General features: G+C 39.2%; 1 protein-coding gene across 1 annotated transcript; it reads left to right on the forward strand.

Moving 5' to 3' along the window:
- Positions 1–178: 178 nt before the first annotated feature.
- Positions 179–15,733, forward strand: INIP (INTS3 and NABP interacting protein). Its single transcript, XM_061163409.1, has 5 exons — positions 179–335; positions 1,616–1,698; positions 11,397–11,499; positions 13,571–13,661; positions 14,991–15,733. Exons 2-5 carry the CDS (start codon positions 1,674–1,676, stop codon positions 15,084–15,086), a joined length of 315 nt encoding a protein of 104 aa, XP_061019392.1. The 5' UTR covers positions 179–335; positions 1,616–1,673; the 3' UTR covers positions 15,087–15,733.
- The last annotated feature ends 563 nt before the right edge of the window (positions 15,734–16,296 follow it).

Here is a 16,296-nt window from a genome sequence, read left to right on the forward strand (position 1 = left end):
CCCCTACGTCCCTGCGCGCCCCGCCCCTTTCTGGCCCTGCCCCCGGCCTGCAAGTTCCATGAGCCTCTCTGGCTGCCACTCTTTGGAAAGGAAGTGGCGTATGCATGAGGTTGGCAGTTAAACTACGAATCACCGTGAGGAGCGGCCGTTGGGTCCCGGCGGGAGGCGGGACTTCCGCCCCATCGTGGGTAGGTCCCTGGGAGGCGGAAGAGCAGCGGGGGCTGGAAGGTTGTGGAGTTGCATGTTGAGCTCGAGTCGCGGGTGTTTAAGTGGTCGCGCCCCCTTTGGAGAACGCGACCCGACGGCTGGGCGGTCCTGGGCTCTTCCGCCTCGCGGTAAGTAGGATCGCCTGGCGGCACCGGTTATGGAGGTGTGTGGCCCCGGTGCTGACCTGCCGCCACCCCTTGCCGTAGGACAGTGGCTTCCCCGTCAGCTTTGCCTCCCGCATTCACTCCCCGTGTTGTCCGGGGTCTCAGCCGCAGCCGCTGCGCCAGCCGTCCACGCACGCTCCAGGCACCCTTCTGAGACGCTGGCCCAACCTTGTCACGTCCCTGCTTGGCGTCCCCACACAAGATGGCCCTCTTGTTCCTCCCTTCCTAACCCAGTTTCGCCTGCTCTGTGGTTAAGCCGCAGGAGACACCTAACAACTAACATTATTTTGTTCAAAGCCGACATTTGTTTACTAGCTCTTTCCCTTTCGTGCGCATATTAGAAGGCATACCTCGTCACGCCAGGAGAATCAGTTCGTCTCGGCTCACAGAGCGTTGTTTACGCCTTGTAAAAAGCGCGTATTAAACTTTTTTTAGTATGGTTGCTTGAATGAGACTGTGTTTTCCCACTGGATTGTACATTTCATGAGAGCAAGAGTAGGATCTTGCTCATTTGGGATCTACCCAAGGCCTAGTTCAAAAGCACGAAATTTAAAACTAACCTTATTCGCACTAGCTTCATCACCGTGGGCACAATCTCCCCATTTATAAAGTGGTGATAAATAAAATAACTAATTTCAGTTATCTTACATAGTGTAGAGTACAGAGTATATACTGGCTAAATATTCGGCTTGTTTCCCTTTTTAGCCTTGAGCAGTATACACAGTAGTTGTTAGGTAGTTATCTTAAATGAATCCAAAGGCGCTATAGTTGAGTGATTTTTGCTTCCTAGCCCTGTAATCGCATTGATAGCATCGATTAGTTGATACATTTGGTAGTATTTGGTAAACATAACCCAATGATGTAATTAAAGACAGTAATGCTAACTGTTGGTATCAACATCTGCAAGAATAAACATTTGACTTTCACTCTCTAATTAAGTGGGCTTCCCAGGTGGTTCTAGAGGTAAAGAACCCATCTGACAATGAGGGAGACATAAAAGACGATGGTTCCATCCCTGGGTCAGAAAGATCTCCTGGAGTAGGAAATGGCAACCCACTCCAGTATTCTTGTCTGGAAAATCCCATGGACACAGGAGCCTGGCAGGCTTTAAGGTCACAGAGTCAAACATGACTGAAGCAACTGAGCCCTCTAAATAACTTGAGGTGTTTGCTTTAAGTTGTGTGCCTTTCAGACATATATTTCTGAAGAGATGAAGATAAGTGTGTACACATTATTTTTTACAGGTGTTTGTAAAGTGCTGCCCAGTTACCCCTGAACATAGTTGAAACAGAAAATAGGAAGATGGCAGCAAACCCTTCAGGACAAGGTAAGTGCATCCTGGAATTTCTTTTATTACTAGGAACTTTTCCCCTCAAAGTATTTTGATAGAAAATTTAGCATAGGGCAGTTACTGTAGCCAGAATTAAAAATGAATAGCAAAAAGAAAAGACTAGCAAAGTAAAATCTCATATTTGAAGCAATTCCAACATTTTGTCTATATGTCAGTCAGTTCAGTCGCTCAGTCGTGTCCGACTCTGCGACCCCATGAACCACAACACGCCAGGCCTCCCTGTCCATCACCAACTCCCGGAGTTTACTCAAACTCATGTCCATCGAGTCGGTGATGCCATCCAACCATCTCATCCTCTGTCATCCCCTTCTCCTCCCGCCTTCACTCTTTCCCAGCATCAGGGTCTTTTCAAATGAGTCAGTTCTTCACATCAGGTGGCCAAAGTATTGGAGCTTCAGCATCAGTCCTTCCAATGACTATTCGGGACTGATTTCCTTTAGGATGGACTGGTTGGATCTCCTTGCTGTCCAAGGGACTCTCAAGAGTCTTCTCCAACACCACAGTTCAAAAGCATCAATTCTTTGCGCTCAGCTTTCTTTATAGTCCAACTCTCACATCTGTACATGACTATTGGAAAAACCATAGCTTTGACTAGATGGACCTTTATTGGCAAAGTAATGTCTCTGCTTTTTAATATGCTGTCTAGGTTGGTCATAACTTTTCTTCCAAGGAACAAACAAACGTCTTTTCAGTTCATGGCTGCAGTCACCATCTGTAGTGATTTTGGAGCCCCCAAAAATGAAGTCTGTCACGGTTTCCACTGTTTCCCCATCTATTTGCCATGAAATGATGGGACCAGATGCCATGATCTTAGTTTTCTGAATGTTGAGTTTTAAACCAAATTTTCACTCTCCTGTTTCACTTTCATCAAGAGGCTCTTTATTTCTTCTCCTTCTGCCATAAGGGTGGTGTCATCTGCATATCTGAGGTTATTGATACTTCTCCTGGCAATCTTGATTCCAGCTTGTGCTTCATCCAGTCCAGCATTTCTCATGCTGTACTCTGCATATAAGTTAAATAAGCAGAGTGACAATATTAAGCCTTGACATACTCCTTTCCCAGTTTGGAACCAGCCTGTTGTTCCATGTCCAGTTCTAACTGTTGGCTTCTTGACCTGCGTATCGATTTCTCCAGTTAGGTGGTCTGGTATTCCCATCTCTGTAAGAATTTTCCAGAGTTTGATGTGGTCCACACAGTCAAAGGCTTTGGCATAGTCAATGAAGCAGAAGTAGATGTTTTTATGGAACTCTCTTGCTTTTTAAATGATCCAGCAGATGTTGGCAATTTGATCTCTGGTTTCTCTGTCTTTCCTAAATCCAGGTTGAACATCCGGAACATCTAAATCCTATAATTCAATCTGTGTGAATATTGCTCACATTGTAAACTTCAGGTCCTCCTCTGACATTTGTTCTCTTACTTTCTTACTTGAGATCAGAACCACTTTTGAAGAAGTTAATATTGTCATTGGGCCATATCCATGCCTTTATTTTCATTTGCTTGAAAAACTTTCCATACACATTTCATCTGTATTAAGAGCTCCTTAAAGCAAATCAAGTTAGATACATCCCAAGGAAGGAGTTTTTGTTTAGTTTAAAAGTAAGTTTTCAAAAGCAAAGTTTAATCTCCAGAAAGTATTCAGTTCCACCTTGTAAGTGAAAATTACAGACTTACAGACCTACTTGAAAAATTGAAACAAACTTCTGTTTTCCTCTCCATATCAAAATTAAGCATCCATTTGACAGATCTTATTTTTAAATTAATCTTGGTCATGTTTCATTTTAAACGTCATATAAACGTTTGTGTCCAGCTCACACTCACTATGCTGTCTGTGAGAATCATCCATATTGTGCCATGTATCAATTGTTCATTCTTTTTTATTGCAGACTAGTATTCCATTGCATGAATTTACCACAGTTTCCTTATTCATTTTCCTTTTTGGAGACTTTGGGGTTCTATCAGTTTGGGTCATTGTGAATAAAGCTGCTTTGAATATTTGTCAGTCTTTTTGCAGATATTTGGATAAATAGCTAGGAGTGGAGCAGTGGAGTGTACTTTACATTCCCTCTACTAAAGTGTGATAATTCTGGTTGCTCCATATAGAGCACTGTTGGTCTTTTCAATTTTAGCCATTTTAGAGGGTGTAAAGTGACATCTCATTGTGGTATTAACTTTCATTTCCCTGATGAGAAATGTTGGGCACTTTATAATGTGCTTATTGGCCATTGCAAATCTTTGTTAAGTGTTTGGTCAGACTTCCTTTTGCTCATTTTTTAAAAAATTGGGTTATTTTTATTATCAGTTTTTTTTTTTAAGAGTCTAGGTACAGGTTCTGTGTCACTGCTAATTACATCACCTAAATCAATCATTTTGGAGTTGGTTTCTGTTGACTGCGTTTTTTTTTTTTTTTGAGTATGGGTCACATTTTTCTTTTTCTTACTGTAAGTCAAAGTCACTCAGTCATGTCTGACTTTTTGTGACCCCATAGACTGTACAGTCCATGGAATTCTCTAGGCCAGAATACTGGAATGGGTAGCTTTTCCCACCTCCAAGGGACCTTCCCAACCCAGGGATTGAACCCAGGTCTCCCACATTGCAGGTGGATACTTTACCAGCTGAGCCACAAGGGAAGCCCAAGTTTCTTAGCAAGTGATTTGTTATGAAATCCTGGGTTCTATGACTAATAGACTATAGAGTCCCTGGATTCTATTACATTCCTCTGAAATGTGATTTTTGTTCTAGCAGATGGCTTGGCTCAACTCATACTCCAAACAAACTCTTGTCTCCTTTATGTTGGGCTACAGCAGCTGAAATCTTGCTCACTTTTTTTTTTAATCTTAAACAATAGTCTTTATTTTTACACAAGGCAGTAAAATGGTGCAGTTCCTCAAAGGGTACTTGGAATTAGAAAATCCATCCTGGGTGTGAAAGTTTTAGTTGCTAAGTTGCATCCAACACTTTGTGACCCCATGGACTGCAGCCTGCCAGGCTCCTCTGTTCATGGGGTTTTCTAGGCAAGAATACTGGAGTGAGTTCCCATTTCCTTCTCCAGGGAATGCTTCCCAGGATTGAATCTGAGTCTTCTGCCTTGGCAGGCAGGTTCTTTACCACCAAGCCACCTGGGAAGCCCTTTACAGAAGTGTGGTATTGTGAAAAACTAGCTGTGGTGACAGCTTTACTGGGTGTAACCAGCTAATACAGTTCTGTTCTCTCAAATGTCTAAGAGTGACTTGTGTGTTCTGTAGACTAATTACAGGTCAGCATTCCCCTGTGGTCTCTGACCTCTTCTTTTCAACAGGTTTTAGGGATTCAGATTAAAATTTGAACCAAAATGAAACTAAGAGAAATCCATTTTGGAGAGAAAATATGCTTCTCAAAGTCACACCATGAAGTCCAAATGAAAACAAAATAAATATTTTTATCCTTCTGTTGTAATAGCACAGGTATTCAAGATTTATAATTTTTTAAGCAGTTGGAATAAAGCACAGTCATTTTTACTGTTGCCTTTGATTGATCCATAATCAAATCCACTATGAAACATCCCCTAAACAGAAGCAAATTTAGATTAGTCCTTTGACTTTTGTTGCTCTTTTGTCAGTGATTTTTTGGTGTCATGAGCTGTTGCTATTAGACACCAGCAGAGGGAGTCCATTTCATGTTCTGTAGACTCCGAGACTCTCAGGGAAAATAAACTATTTATTTGGAGCTACTGCATTTTACTCTCTATGTTAAATTACTTCTGTACTGTTTATGTGTATTGGAACTACTTATTATAAAGATTGAAGACAAAGTTCCATAATTATCTTACAATAATAACTGAAAGAACAATGACTTTTACAGAAATCTTCATCTGTGTGGTGTAATGTATTAATGTCTCTACTGTAGGGGACAGGCGATCTTTTAGACCTAGCAGTCTGTCATACTACAGTAGCAGTCTGAATTGCTAAATTTCACAAGCTCTTGGCAGACAGTTACTGAAGTCTCTCTCTCATTTCTCCTTAGCATTCATCATAGTGTGGAACATTTGATGAGTGCATAATAATTATTTGATTGATAAGTAACATTTTGAGAATTTAATATGTAGAGGCAGATTGTCAAACTGGAATTTGGCCAAGGTACCATTCCTATGGAAAGAGGCTCTCATGACTGGTAAATATCAGAGTCCTGTGATCATGTGTTGGCAGTTGGGAGATTGGTCTAACCTGATTTCAGCTACACAGAGAAACCTGGTGAAAAACTAAGTAACATCCTAGTTCTTTTAATTCTTTTATAGTTATCTCATAATGCTTCGAGTAATAACTGTAATTCCTGCAATCCAGTGATGGGAACTATTGATTTGGGGCCTCTTTGGATGTTCTTAGCTGTGATTTCAGGATGCTGTGTGGGATTGGAGTAGCATAGCTCCTGGGAGGTGTCTTGGTGACCTCAGACCCATGTACCTAAACCATCTATGGTCCAGAAGGAAAGCAAATTTACCCTTCGGGCTTGTAGTAAGGTATGCTACCTCTCAATTAAGAATTTTTCCTAGTGATGCATAAAAATCACCTTAAAATTCTTGTATTTATACCTTTTTTAAAGATGAGTGTGTGGATGCAAAGACACAATTTTTTTTTAAATAACAGATACGTTTATTATTACATGTCTGCAAAGACATGGTTTTTTAAAGCTAGATTTCTAAGTAAATAAAGCTAGATTTCTTTCTGTCTCATTTTTTTATTGCCAAGGCAAAGGCACTACAGTAGTTTTCTGATGCTGGAATTGATCTATAGGCCCAGGTTCAAATAGGAGTGAAACTGAATTGAGGCAGAGTGTTATGTAAACTAGAATGAGATTGTTTGTATAGTAAAAGAGAGCTTGTGATCCCCAGGTCCATTCAGACTGACCTGGGAGGCCAGTCATGTGAGTGTAACCTAGAAAGCTATGCTAATCAGTTGTACCCTTTGTAATAGAAACCTGTTTACTGAAAGAGAATTGTCAGAATGGGGCTGACAAGAATCTAGTGAGGAGACTTTCCTGGTAGTCCAGTGGCTAAAACTCTGGGCTCCCAATGTAGGGGGCCCAGGTTCGATCCCTGGTCAGGGAAGTAGAGCCCACATGCCTCAACTAAGACTTAGCACAACGAAATAAATAAATAATTTTTTTTTTTAAAGAATCTAGTGAGGTTAACAATCTAAATGATAGAGAACACTAAGTGATAATAAAAGTAATAGCTAGTATTTAGTAAGCATTGGAAGGACTGATGTTGAAGCTGAAACTCCAATACTTTGGCCACCTGATGTGAAGAGCTGACTCATTTGAAAAGACCCTGATGCTGGGAAAGATTGAGGGCAGGAGGAGAAGGGGACGACAGAGGATGAGATGGTTGGATGGCATCACCGACTCAATGGACATGGGTTTGGGTGGACTCCAGGAGTTGGTGATGGACAGGGAGGCCTGGCATGCTGCGGTTCATGGGGTCGCAAAGAGTCGGACATGACTGAGTGAACTGAACTGAACCACGTGGCAGGCAGTATGCTCGGTATTTTATTTATATTTACTATATTTCATATAACCATCCTTCAAAGTTGTCATTGTTATGCCCACCGGTCCTGCATAGTGAGGTAATTTTCCGAATATAAATAGTAACTGGTAGTACTGAGATGAGAACCCAAATTGAATCTGTGCCCAAGTTGCTTGTTGATTGTTTCCCACACTGCACTTTTGCTGTGGGTTAGAACATTCTAATTATAGCATCTAAGAAAAATTGGGAGCTCTAGACCAGGGGCAAAAGATTTCATTTTTATTTTTGTATCTCTTATGCATCTGTCATTAAGCAGAAAATCCTTACTATGAACTCTAAAATAAAATATAAAATGTAAAAATACTAAAACTATTTACTATAAATAAGCTCAGGGAAATGAGTTTATCTGTAAGAAGAAAAGGAAAATGAGTGAGGAGGAAAGGGTGATTCAAGCAGAAGAGATTTCATCATCTTATTTAGCTACTGATGAAGACAAGGAACCTCAATGGATAGAAGAAGAGGCAGTAGCTTAAAGGGGTAAGTCCTTGGGGTCTAAGAGAGAAAGAACTTGAACACAGGGAGATCACCTGAGCAGATATCAGGGCTTATTCTTTTCCTTGATCTCTGTTTTCAGTAAATTCTAAAAGGTGGCTAAAAGTTGAATAATTTTTTTTAAAGAGTTGAATAATTTTTTAATCTTGCAAGTTATAGGAAGTGTTTGCCATTAACTAGCTATCTAGAAGACCAGATACTGCTACTAACTAATTCATGTTAATAATGTTATATTTTTTATTCTGCCAAGACCTAGACTCAGGCAGTCTCTCCTGAATTAATATAAGCTTGAACCACTGGATACATTTTATGTATCATTAAGGAGGCAGAATAATATTTTGCCTGCCTACCCTCCAAAAAAATTGGCAACCTGCTCCAATATTCTTGCCTGGAAAATTCCATGGACAGAGGAGCCTGGCGGGTTATAGTCCATGGGGTCGCAAAGAGTTGGACATGACTGAAGATACACACACACACACACACACCAAAAAACACCCACATCACACCCACACACACAAACACACCCACACACACATACACCAAAAAACACCTACATCATAATCCCCGGGACCTGTGACTATTGTTACCTTACATGGCAGACGGAATTTTGCACATGTGGTTAATTAAGGTTAAGGGCCTTGAGATGGGAAGTTTATCATAGATTATCCAGGTGGGTCTGTTTTAGTCACTTGAATCTTTAAAAGCAGGGAGCTTTTCCCTGGCTATGTCAGAGAGAAATGACCACAGAAGGGTTAGCGGGTGCAACACTGTGGACTTTGCAGCGGGAGAAAGGGGACAACAAGCCAGGGAACTCAGGCAGGTCTGAGTTCTGATGGAACTCATCATGTCTGATGGAAAAAGGCAGGGAAACCGATTCTCTCTTAGAGCCTCCAGAAAGGAATTGCAGCTCTTGATTTTAGCCCAGTGAGATTACTGACCTGTAGAACTGAAAGATAATAGATTCTTGTTGTTTTAAGCCATTAAGTTTGTGGTCTTTTTTTTTTTTTTTTAACAGCAGCAATAGAAATAATGTACCATTTAACTACATGAGCCAGAAACCTCAGAATCATCCATGACACCTTATTCCTTATTCCTTACTTCATATTGATTCTCTCATTGTCCTGTGGATTTAACCACCTAAAAAGCTCTTGGGTTTGTCATGTCTGTTCACGTCTCTGGTCATAAACAACTTGTCATCTCTAGCTTGTTCTACCAGCTCTTTTCCTCTTACCTAGTCTGTTCTTAACCTTGTACCTTCCATGATCTTTCTACCAGGGGCGGGGTTATTTTGTCCCTCCACCCCTAAGTAAATGAATTAATCTCACATTTCAGCTCAAGTGTTCCTTCTGGGGAGACTGCTGTGACACTGCTCCCCTCCCAGTCTCAGTCAGGCTGACTCAACGTTGAGTCCTACAGTGATTGTTGTACATGCTTGTAGAACTTTATTTCTTTATTTCAGACTGCTCATCTTAGACTCCAATCATACATTCATCTGTGTCATTATTTGATAATCTCTATCTTCACTGGAATGTTTTAAGAACCATGAGCTAGAATGAAGTCAAGTTTTGACACATCATTACATTCTTAGCATCTGCCTTAGTGCCTGTCTGTATGTCATTTATACACAATAAATGACTTAAAACATGTTAAACTAATGGTTTATTAGTAAACCAATAAACTAATTGGAGGAATGGACTCCTCCAGGACTGAACAGCTGGTTGGTTTTTGAGGCCGGGACACTGAGCAGCTTGCAGGGTCTCAGTTACCGATCAGGGGTCGGGCCTCGGCCAGGGCGGCCAGAGCACGCAGTGCTGACAGTGGGCCACCAGGGGACCTCCCCTGAACAGCTCTCTCAGGATGATGGAGTCTGATTTACTGTAGAGTTGTGAAGAGGATATAGCTTGTAAGATAACTACTTGAAAGGATTTGAATTTTTTAAATATCCTTAAAAATAATCATTGTTATGAAAGCAGTATAATAACTGTAATTGGAAAGTAGATTATCCATAACCCCACTTATCAAACAGTAATTTTCATTCTTTAGTTTTAGATTTTTTTCAATAAAAAGATTTCCTATTAGTCCTTGTTTAAGTGTCATAGAACTATTCACACAAAGTGAATTATTAGCTGTTAGGGTTTAAGTGCAATTTGATGTAATGCTAGTTACTCCAGAATATTTTTAGTGACACAGAAATGTGTGGTATTAAAATGTTTCTATAAATGAATGTGGAAATGAAAGTACATATGATTGTGAATGGAGACAGAGTTATAGTTCTAAAAGTAGAACTTTTAGAGTGTGCTGCATTATTATAAAATAATTTTACTAGGAAAAAGTTTAGTTATAAAGAAATAGTACTTCCTACTGTACATGAGATAATATGTTTTATTACCCTCATGCTTCTAAGAATGTAAAAGTTACCTTTAACTTTAAGATACATGTAAAATAACATAAAAGTAAAATGCTGAATTATGGCAAGAGATAGTTTGTGTTAAAAAACAGTTCATGTGGTGATTGTAATAGAAGTTAACTTTTATATATCTATGCCTTTGAGTTAAGTTTGTGCAAACCTTGACAATGGGAGAATCTTGCTTTAGAAAGTTATACTTAACTACTTCACATAACACACCTTCCCCGGTGGCTCAGTGGTAAAGAATCTGCCTGCCAGTGTAGGAGACTCAGGTTCAATCCCTGGATTGGGAAGATCCCCTGGAGGAGGAAATGGCAACCTGCTCCAGTAATCCTGCCTGAAAAATCCCACGGACAGAAGAGCCTGGAGGGCTATAGTTCATATGGTTGCAAAGAGCCAGACATAACTGAGCGACTAAGCATAACAGACTTCACGTAACAAATAGACTACCTAGTTTTTTGCCTTAAGTTTCAAATTTGAAATAAGCTATTATTGTTACTTAAGTTCTGTTGACTGTATATGTCTATAATATAGTAAATGTTTTGTGCAAAAACTGACATAAATTATTTTTGAAAACTCAAGAAGGAAGTACAATTTTGGGACATCAGACAAGATCAGAAAATAAGAGCCTAAAAGACCTGACCATAGCCTTTCCCTTTCAGTTATGTTCTATTTCTCTCTCAGAACTGTTTGCTAGTCAGTTGCAATTCTTTGACTTGTTCCTTGAAAGACTGTGTGTCATTTCTGAATGAAAGCAGTTGAGAAAAAGAAATACTGTTTTGACCTGAGTATATCTAGTACTTTTCATGCTTTCCACTTCCATGAAAGAGGCATTCATAAAGACTCCTAAAACTGAGAACTAAGAAAATCTCCACTTCAGAGATTGACTGAGCAAGATAGAGACTGATCCCTGCAGGATCCGGGGCCACAGAGATTTAAGAAACAGATGCTGTTACCCACCTTTGGGGATTAAAATTCTGTAGAACTAAGTCTTAAAAGTCCTCAGTCAGTGTTATACTTTGCTTTTATCTGCATATAATGCTGTTACAGTTGGTTGAAAATAGGCAATAGAGAGACAGGGAAAACTGCTTACTAGTAGTTCATTATCATGTTAGAGAATAAAATTTTGCTTTCTGGATTTCTAGGTAGCCTAGGCTTATCAAATAGCTCTAATCTGTTTTCTTTCTTTCTCATTCCCCACCCCCTCTCTTATTTTAGGTTTTCAAAACAAAAATAGAGTTGCAATCTTGGCAGAACTGGACAAAGAAAAAAGAAAGTTACTAATGCAGAACCAATCTTCAACAAATCATCCTGGAGCTAGGTATAGAATAATAATCTGATTTTTATATTTAGTGATATAAAAAGTATCTTGGACAGAACTAAAATTGGTTGGCAGTGATTTGTTTCTTTAACATTGGAATTTAACATGTGAGTTTTATTTCCTAGTTGGATTTGAAAAAATTAGATTTTTAAAAATTGATTAGGTTTTAAATATTTTAATTCTAATCAGAATATTTAATTTTCTTTACAGCCTACTTTCAAAAAAAGAAAAGAATTTTGTGTTTTTTGGTTGTTGTTATTCATGAAATTATTGTTAATGTCCCACTTTTTAAGCATTATGCCAAGTAGGTAAAATGAAGGTAGCTTAATGATCTTTATTTCATTTCTGCCATCTTAAATCTCTTCCCTGATACCCATTATTCCATTCAGCCACCACCTTAACTTCCCCTTCTCTCTTTCAGGCAGATCTCTGAAAGGAGTTGTCTGTACCTACTCATCTTTGCTCTCTCACTTATTGACTCCTTAGCCCACTACAGTCTGACTTCCAGGCCTCCCCACCCTAGCCCCAAAGAACAGATTGGAGCCTAGGTCACTTGCAACTTCCTTGTAGCTAAATCTGGTGAACCAAAGCACTTTTCTTGTTAGACTGCTTAGCATTATTTGAAACCACTGATTTCTTCCTTTTTAAAAAATTTAAATATAGTTACTGTACAATATTATGTTAGCTTCAGGTTTACTGCATAATGATTTGACATCTGCATACATTGTGGTCTGATCACTACAATAAGTAACCATCTGTCACTACACAAAGTTATCACAATATTGTTGATCATATTTCTTATGCTGCATATTACATTCCTGTGACCTCTTTATTTTCTAACGGGTTCATGCCTCTTAATCCCCTTGTTTATCCCACCTCACACCCCTCCCCTCTGTTAACCACCTGTTTATCTGTGAGTCTGTTTTATTTTTTTATTACTATTGGTTAATTTTTTGTTTTAATTTTTATTGGTGTATACTTGATACACAATAATGTGTTAGATTCAGGTATACAGAAGTTTGTTTTCATTTTGTTTTTTAGATTCCACATTATAAGTGAGCTCATATGGTATTTGCCATCACAAATGACAAGCTTTGTATTTTTTTTATTCCATTGTATACAGCTCCCTCCCTCCTTAAAATACTCTTCTTGGCTTCCATTCATTCACTGTTATACCGTCTTGGTGTCTGTTTTAGACATTTCTCCACTGCCTGTCTCTTGAATGTTGGTATTCCTCCGAGTTCTGTTCTAGACCCAGTTGCCCAGTGTGCGTCTTTTCACTGGACAGTTGCATCCACTTTCACAGCCTGTTCTTTATGTGCCGATAACTTTGACACACTCACATCTCTAGCCCATTCCTCTCTCAAGTACCAGACTGCCTCCTGGACATCTGCACTTTGATGTCCTACAGGCATTTCACACTTGGGGTGTGTTCCACACTGGCCGTATTCTCGGCTTACTTGTTACCATGAGTGGTACAGATCTACTAGTAATCAGAGTCAGAAATGTGAACTTTATTATTCCCTCTCACTTCGGTCTCCAAGCATTCATCATTCTCTCATGTTTAATTTCCTGGCCTAGGAATCGGATTTCTTGATTTCTTTCACAAGGCTTACATGTCCTGGTACCTGCCTTCCTTCCTAGACTCATTTTTTGACAACCCACTTCTCCCCTCTCCATCCCAGACCTCCAGTCCTGCTGAACCATAAATTTCTTCAAATGTGTCAGGTTTGAACCCTGCCTTCATATGCCCTAACATCTGCTTGAAATAGTCAGCTGTTTAGTTTTCATCATAAATGTAACTTTATGATAGACCAGAGTACCTCAAATCAGTTTGAAAGCAGAAGACCAAAAATCATTGATAAAAAGGAGATAATCTAAAGCTCTAGTAAATAATACGGGCTTTTCCATATAAATTAATGTAAACAGTGGAAGAAGGAAAAAAGACTTATTCAGGAAGTTTGTGGGTTTTTTTTTTGTAAATAATTCCTATATAGAATATCTAATGAAAAATGTGATTCAGAAGTAAAGGAGTCTCTAAATAGTCAAGTAACTAAGATTCCCATTTTAGCATTGCGCTCTCGAGACCCGCTCTCAACAAGGACTTCCGGGACCACGCTGAGCAGCAGCATATTGCAGCCCAGCAGAAGGCAGCTTTGCAGGTGAGAAAAGTGTGACTGACATTCTCATCTCACCGGAGATTTCCCGGGACTTGGAAACCAGCACAGTTCTTATTTTGTATTTCAGTGGAGCAATATCAATAAAAATGGTCCACACATAATTGCAGTGGTTTGCTGACATTAGATCATGCCCAGAAGGACCAATGTAAGTGTTACAGGAGTAATGAAAGTATCTTTTATGGTATTGACGTGGTCATGATTGATTCTTTGCTGCACCTGGCAAGAGACTGCTTGCTTGTGCACAAAAGGATATTTGGATGGCCTGAATGAGCTCAAGAAGCTGAATTGGCTGGCTAGTTTAATAGTACATATATATTTTTCAAATTGGTCATGCTGCTGCGTCCTTTGATAGTCTTACTGATTTATTGTTGCTTGGATTCTTTTTTTAATGGTCAGCATATCTGTTTTGGGTGGTGCTAGTGGTCAAGAACCCACCTGCCAATGCAGGAGACATAAGAGACAAAGGTTCAATCCCTGAGTTGGGAAGATCCTCTGGAGGAGGGCATGGCAACCCATTCCAGCATTCTTGGCTGGAGAATCCCATGGACAGAGGAGCCTGGTAGGCTGTAGTCTGTAGGGTTGCAAAGAGTTGGACATGACTGAGCAAGACTTAACTCTTAATATGGAAATCTGACAACCCATCATCTTAAAAAAATTGACTGTGATGAACAGTTTTAGTATTTCGTTGATCTTGGATAATTTAAGATTCTCAGAGATCTTGGACAAGACATCGTTACTGATGCTTTCAAGCCTTAGAATCTCAGAATTGCAAGGGACATTACATTAAAGATCATCTCCCTTTAGACCACCTATAAACAGTCCTTTGTTTAGTGACAAAGGACATCACTGGTGGTTTTGTTGTTTACATTCCAGCATTCTCTACAAAACATTGGCATCTTAATCACCAGTAATCAGCTGCCTTCCCCCTTCACCTTCCAACTTCTGCCCTTTCTTACTCTCCTGCTTTATTGACCAAGAGCAGAGCACTCTGGGACCTTGTTGCTAGTTCTCCTCCCCACTTCCAGGAACAAAGTAATTCACGTCTTTGACTCAATTATTGACTAATGAGAACCACAAGGAAGAGAGTAGGGAGGATAAATTAGTACCTGGTGCAACTTGTTAATGTGAATTCTTTATTATTGTAGATCTTCTGTGTATTTAAAAAAATTAGCAGCAGCAGAACTGGCTTTTAAAACAAATTTGGTCTTAAGCACTCAGAAAGGGTTAAGTAATTTTAATGCCTTGGTTGAAGAACTGTGACTCTTAATAACTAAATTGCCTTTTTTTCTTTTTTTTTTTAAACTTTCTTAGCATGCACATGCACATTCATCGGGATACTTCATAACTCAAGATTCTGCATTTGGGAATCTCATTCTTCCTGTTTTACCTCGCCTTGACCCAGAATGAAGAAAATATTTGTAACGGAAGTGACCTGGTAACATCAGATGCCAAAGCTACTAACCTTCAGTGCTGTACAAACCGTGACTTTCAGAAGTTTGGTGGACTTTTTTATATATTTTGTTTCTTTAAAAGAAAGATAAGTATAAGTGAAAGCAAAAAAAGGAGAGTGACCAGGATGATGAAAGCTCTGGAAGCTGTATTATCTGGGAACTGATGCTGCTGCTCAGGACTATAATCTGTGTGTAAGGCAGTTTGATTTTTAATTCTGAATCAGACCCCAAAGTGATGTGGTCACACAACCCACCTCCCAAACTAGTTGGACTGAATATATCATGTCTACAGTAGACTTTCAAGAACCATTTAAAGTACTTTATGAACAAATAAGGGTGCTTTTAAAAAATGTGAACCAGTAGGCTTAAGTTACATTCACATTTGCTGTTTATAGAATTGATATCAGTGTACCTTTTGTGTTTATAGTCATCATATCCTAAAATATCCTTTAACTGGTAACTAGTTTGCCTATTCTCAATTTTAAAAGAAAACCCAAGATGCGAGTAAATTACCCGCCAGTCGTAAATACCTTTTATAAATCTATGCCACTGTAAATTATGTGACTAAATACTATTAAAAACAATAAGAAGTACAGTTGTAAATTCTGTATATGCTCTTATTTAGTGTTCCTACATAAATGGTGCGCCTGAACAGTTTCATTGCCCATTTTTGCTCTAACTGGAAACAAAGTTGAGACCCTTTTCCGTTCAAGAGGAAAGAATTAGGTCAAGCAAGTTTCTCAACATGATGCATCTTTAAACAGAACCCAGGATGCTTACTTAAATATGCAGTCCCCACAACTGACCTTAGTCCTACGGAATCAGTGTCTCTGTAATTCAAAATAAAGTCTGAAAATCATGGGCTAAAGAATTAAGTGTTCTTGATATCTAAAAATCCATACATATGTAGGTCCCTGAACCTGAGAGGTCATTTAGCTAATGGTATTTTTTTTTTTACTTTTAATAGGATTGAAATTATGTGTTTTTTTTTTTTTTTGAAATTATGTTTTATACTGTATCACAGATATAGTATTTTTTATAACTGACCTCATCTTTGGCCTTAAGCCCCCATCTTGTCTGGTGATAGGATGAGATTTTAAGCTGGAAGTTACAGTTTGAGTCAAGAATTAGAAAAAGTTCATGTCCCTTTTCGAACAGATTCTCCT

This window comes from Dama dama, chromosome 16, assembly GCF_033118175.1.
Source record: "Dama dama isolate Ldn47 chromosome 16, ASM3311817v1, whole genome shotgun sequence".
In the NCBI taxonomy this organism is placed as follows: Eukaryota; Metazoa; Chordata; class Mammalia; order Artiodactyla; family Cervidae; genus Dama; species Dama dama.

What these genes read in the sequence shown, in the direction of transcription:
- INIP (XM_061163409.1), top strand. Translation starts at nt 1,674, where the DNA reads ATGGCAGCAAACCCTTCAGGACAAG. An exon ending in ACAAATCATCCTGGAGCTAG is followed by an intron (nt 11,500 to 13,570) that starts GTATAGAATAAT and finishes TTCCCATTTTAG; the next exon opens with CATTGCGCTCTCGAGACCCG. An exon ending in AGCAGAAGGCAGCTTTGCAG is followed by an intron (nt 13,662 to 14,990) that starts GTGAGAAAAGTG and finishes AAACTTTCTTAG; the next exon opens with CATGCACATGCACATTCATC.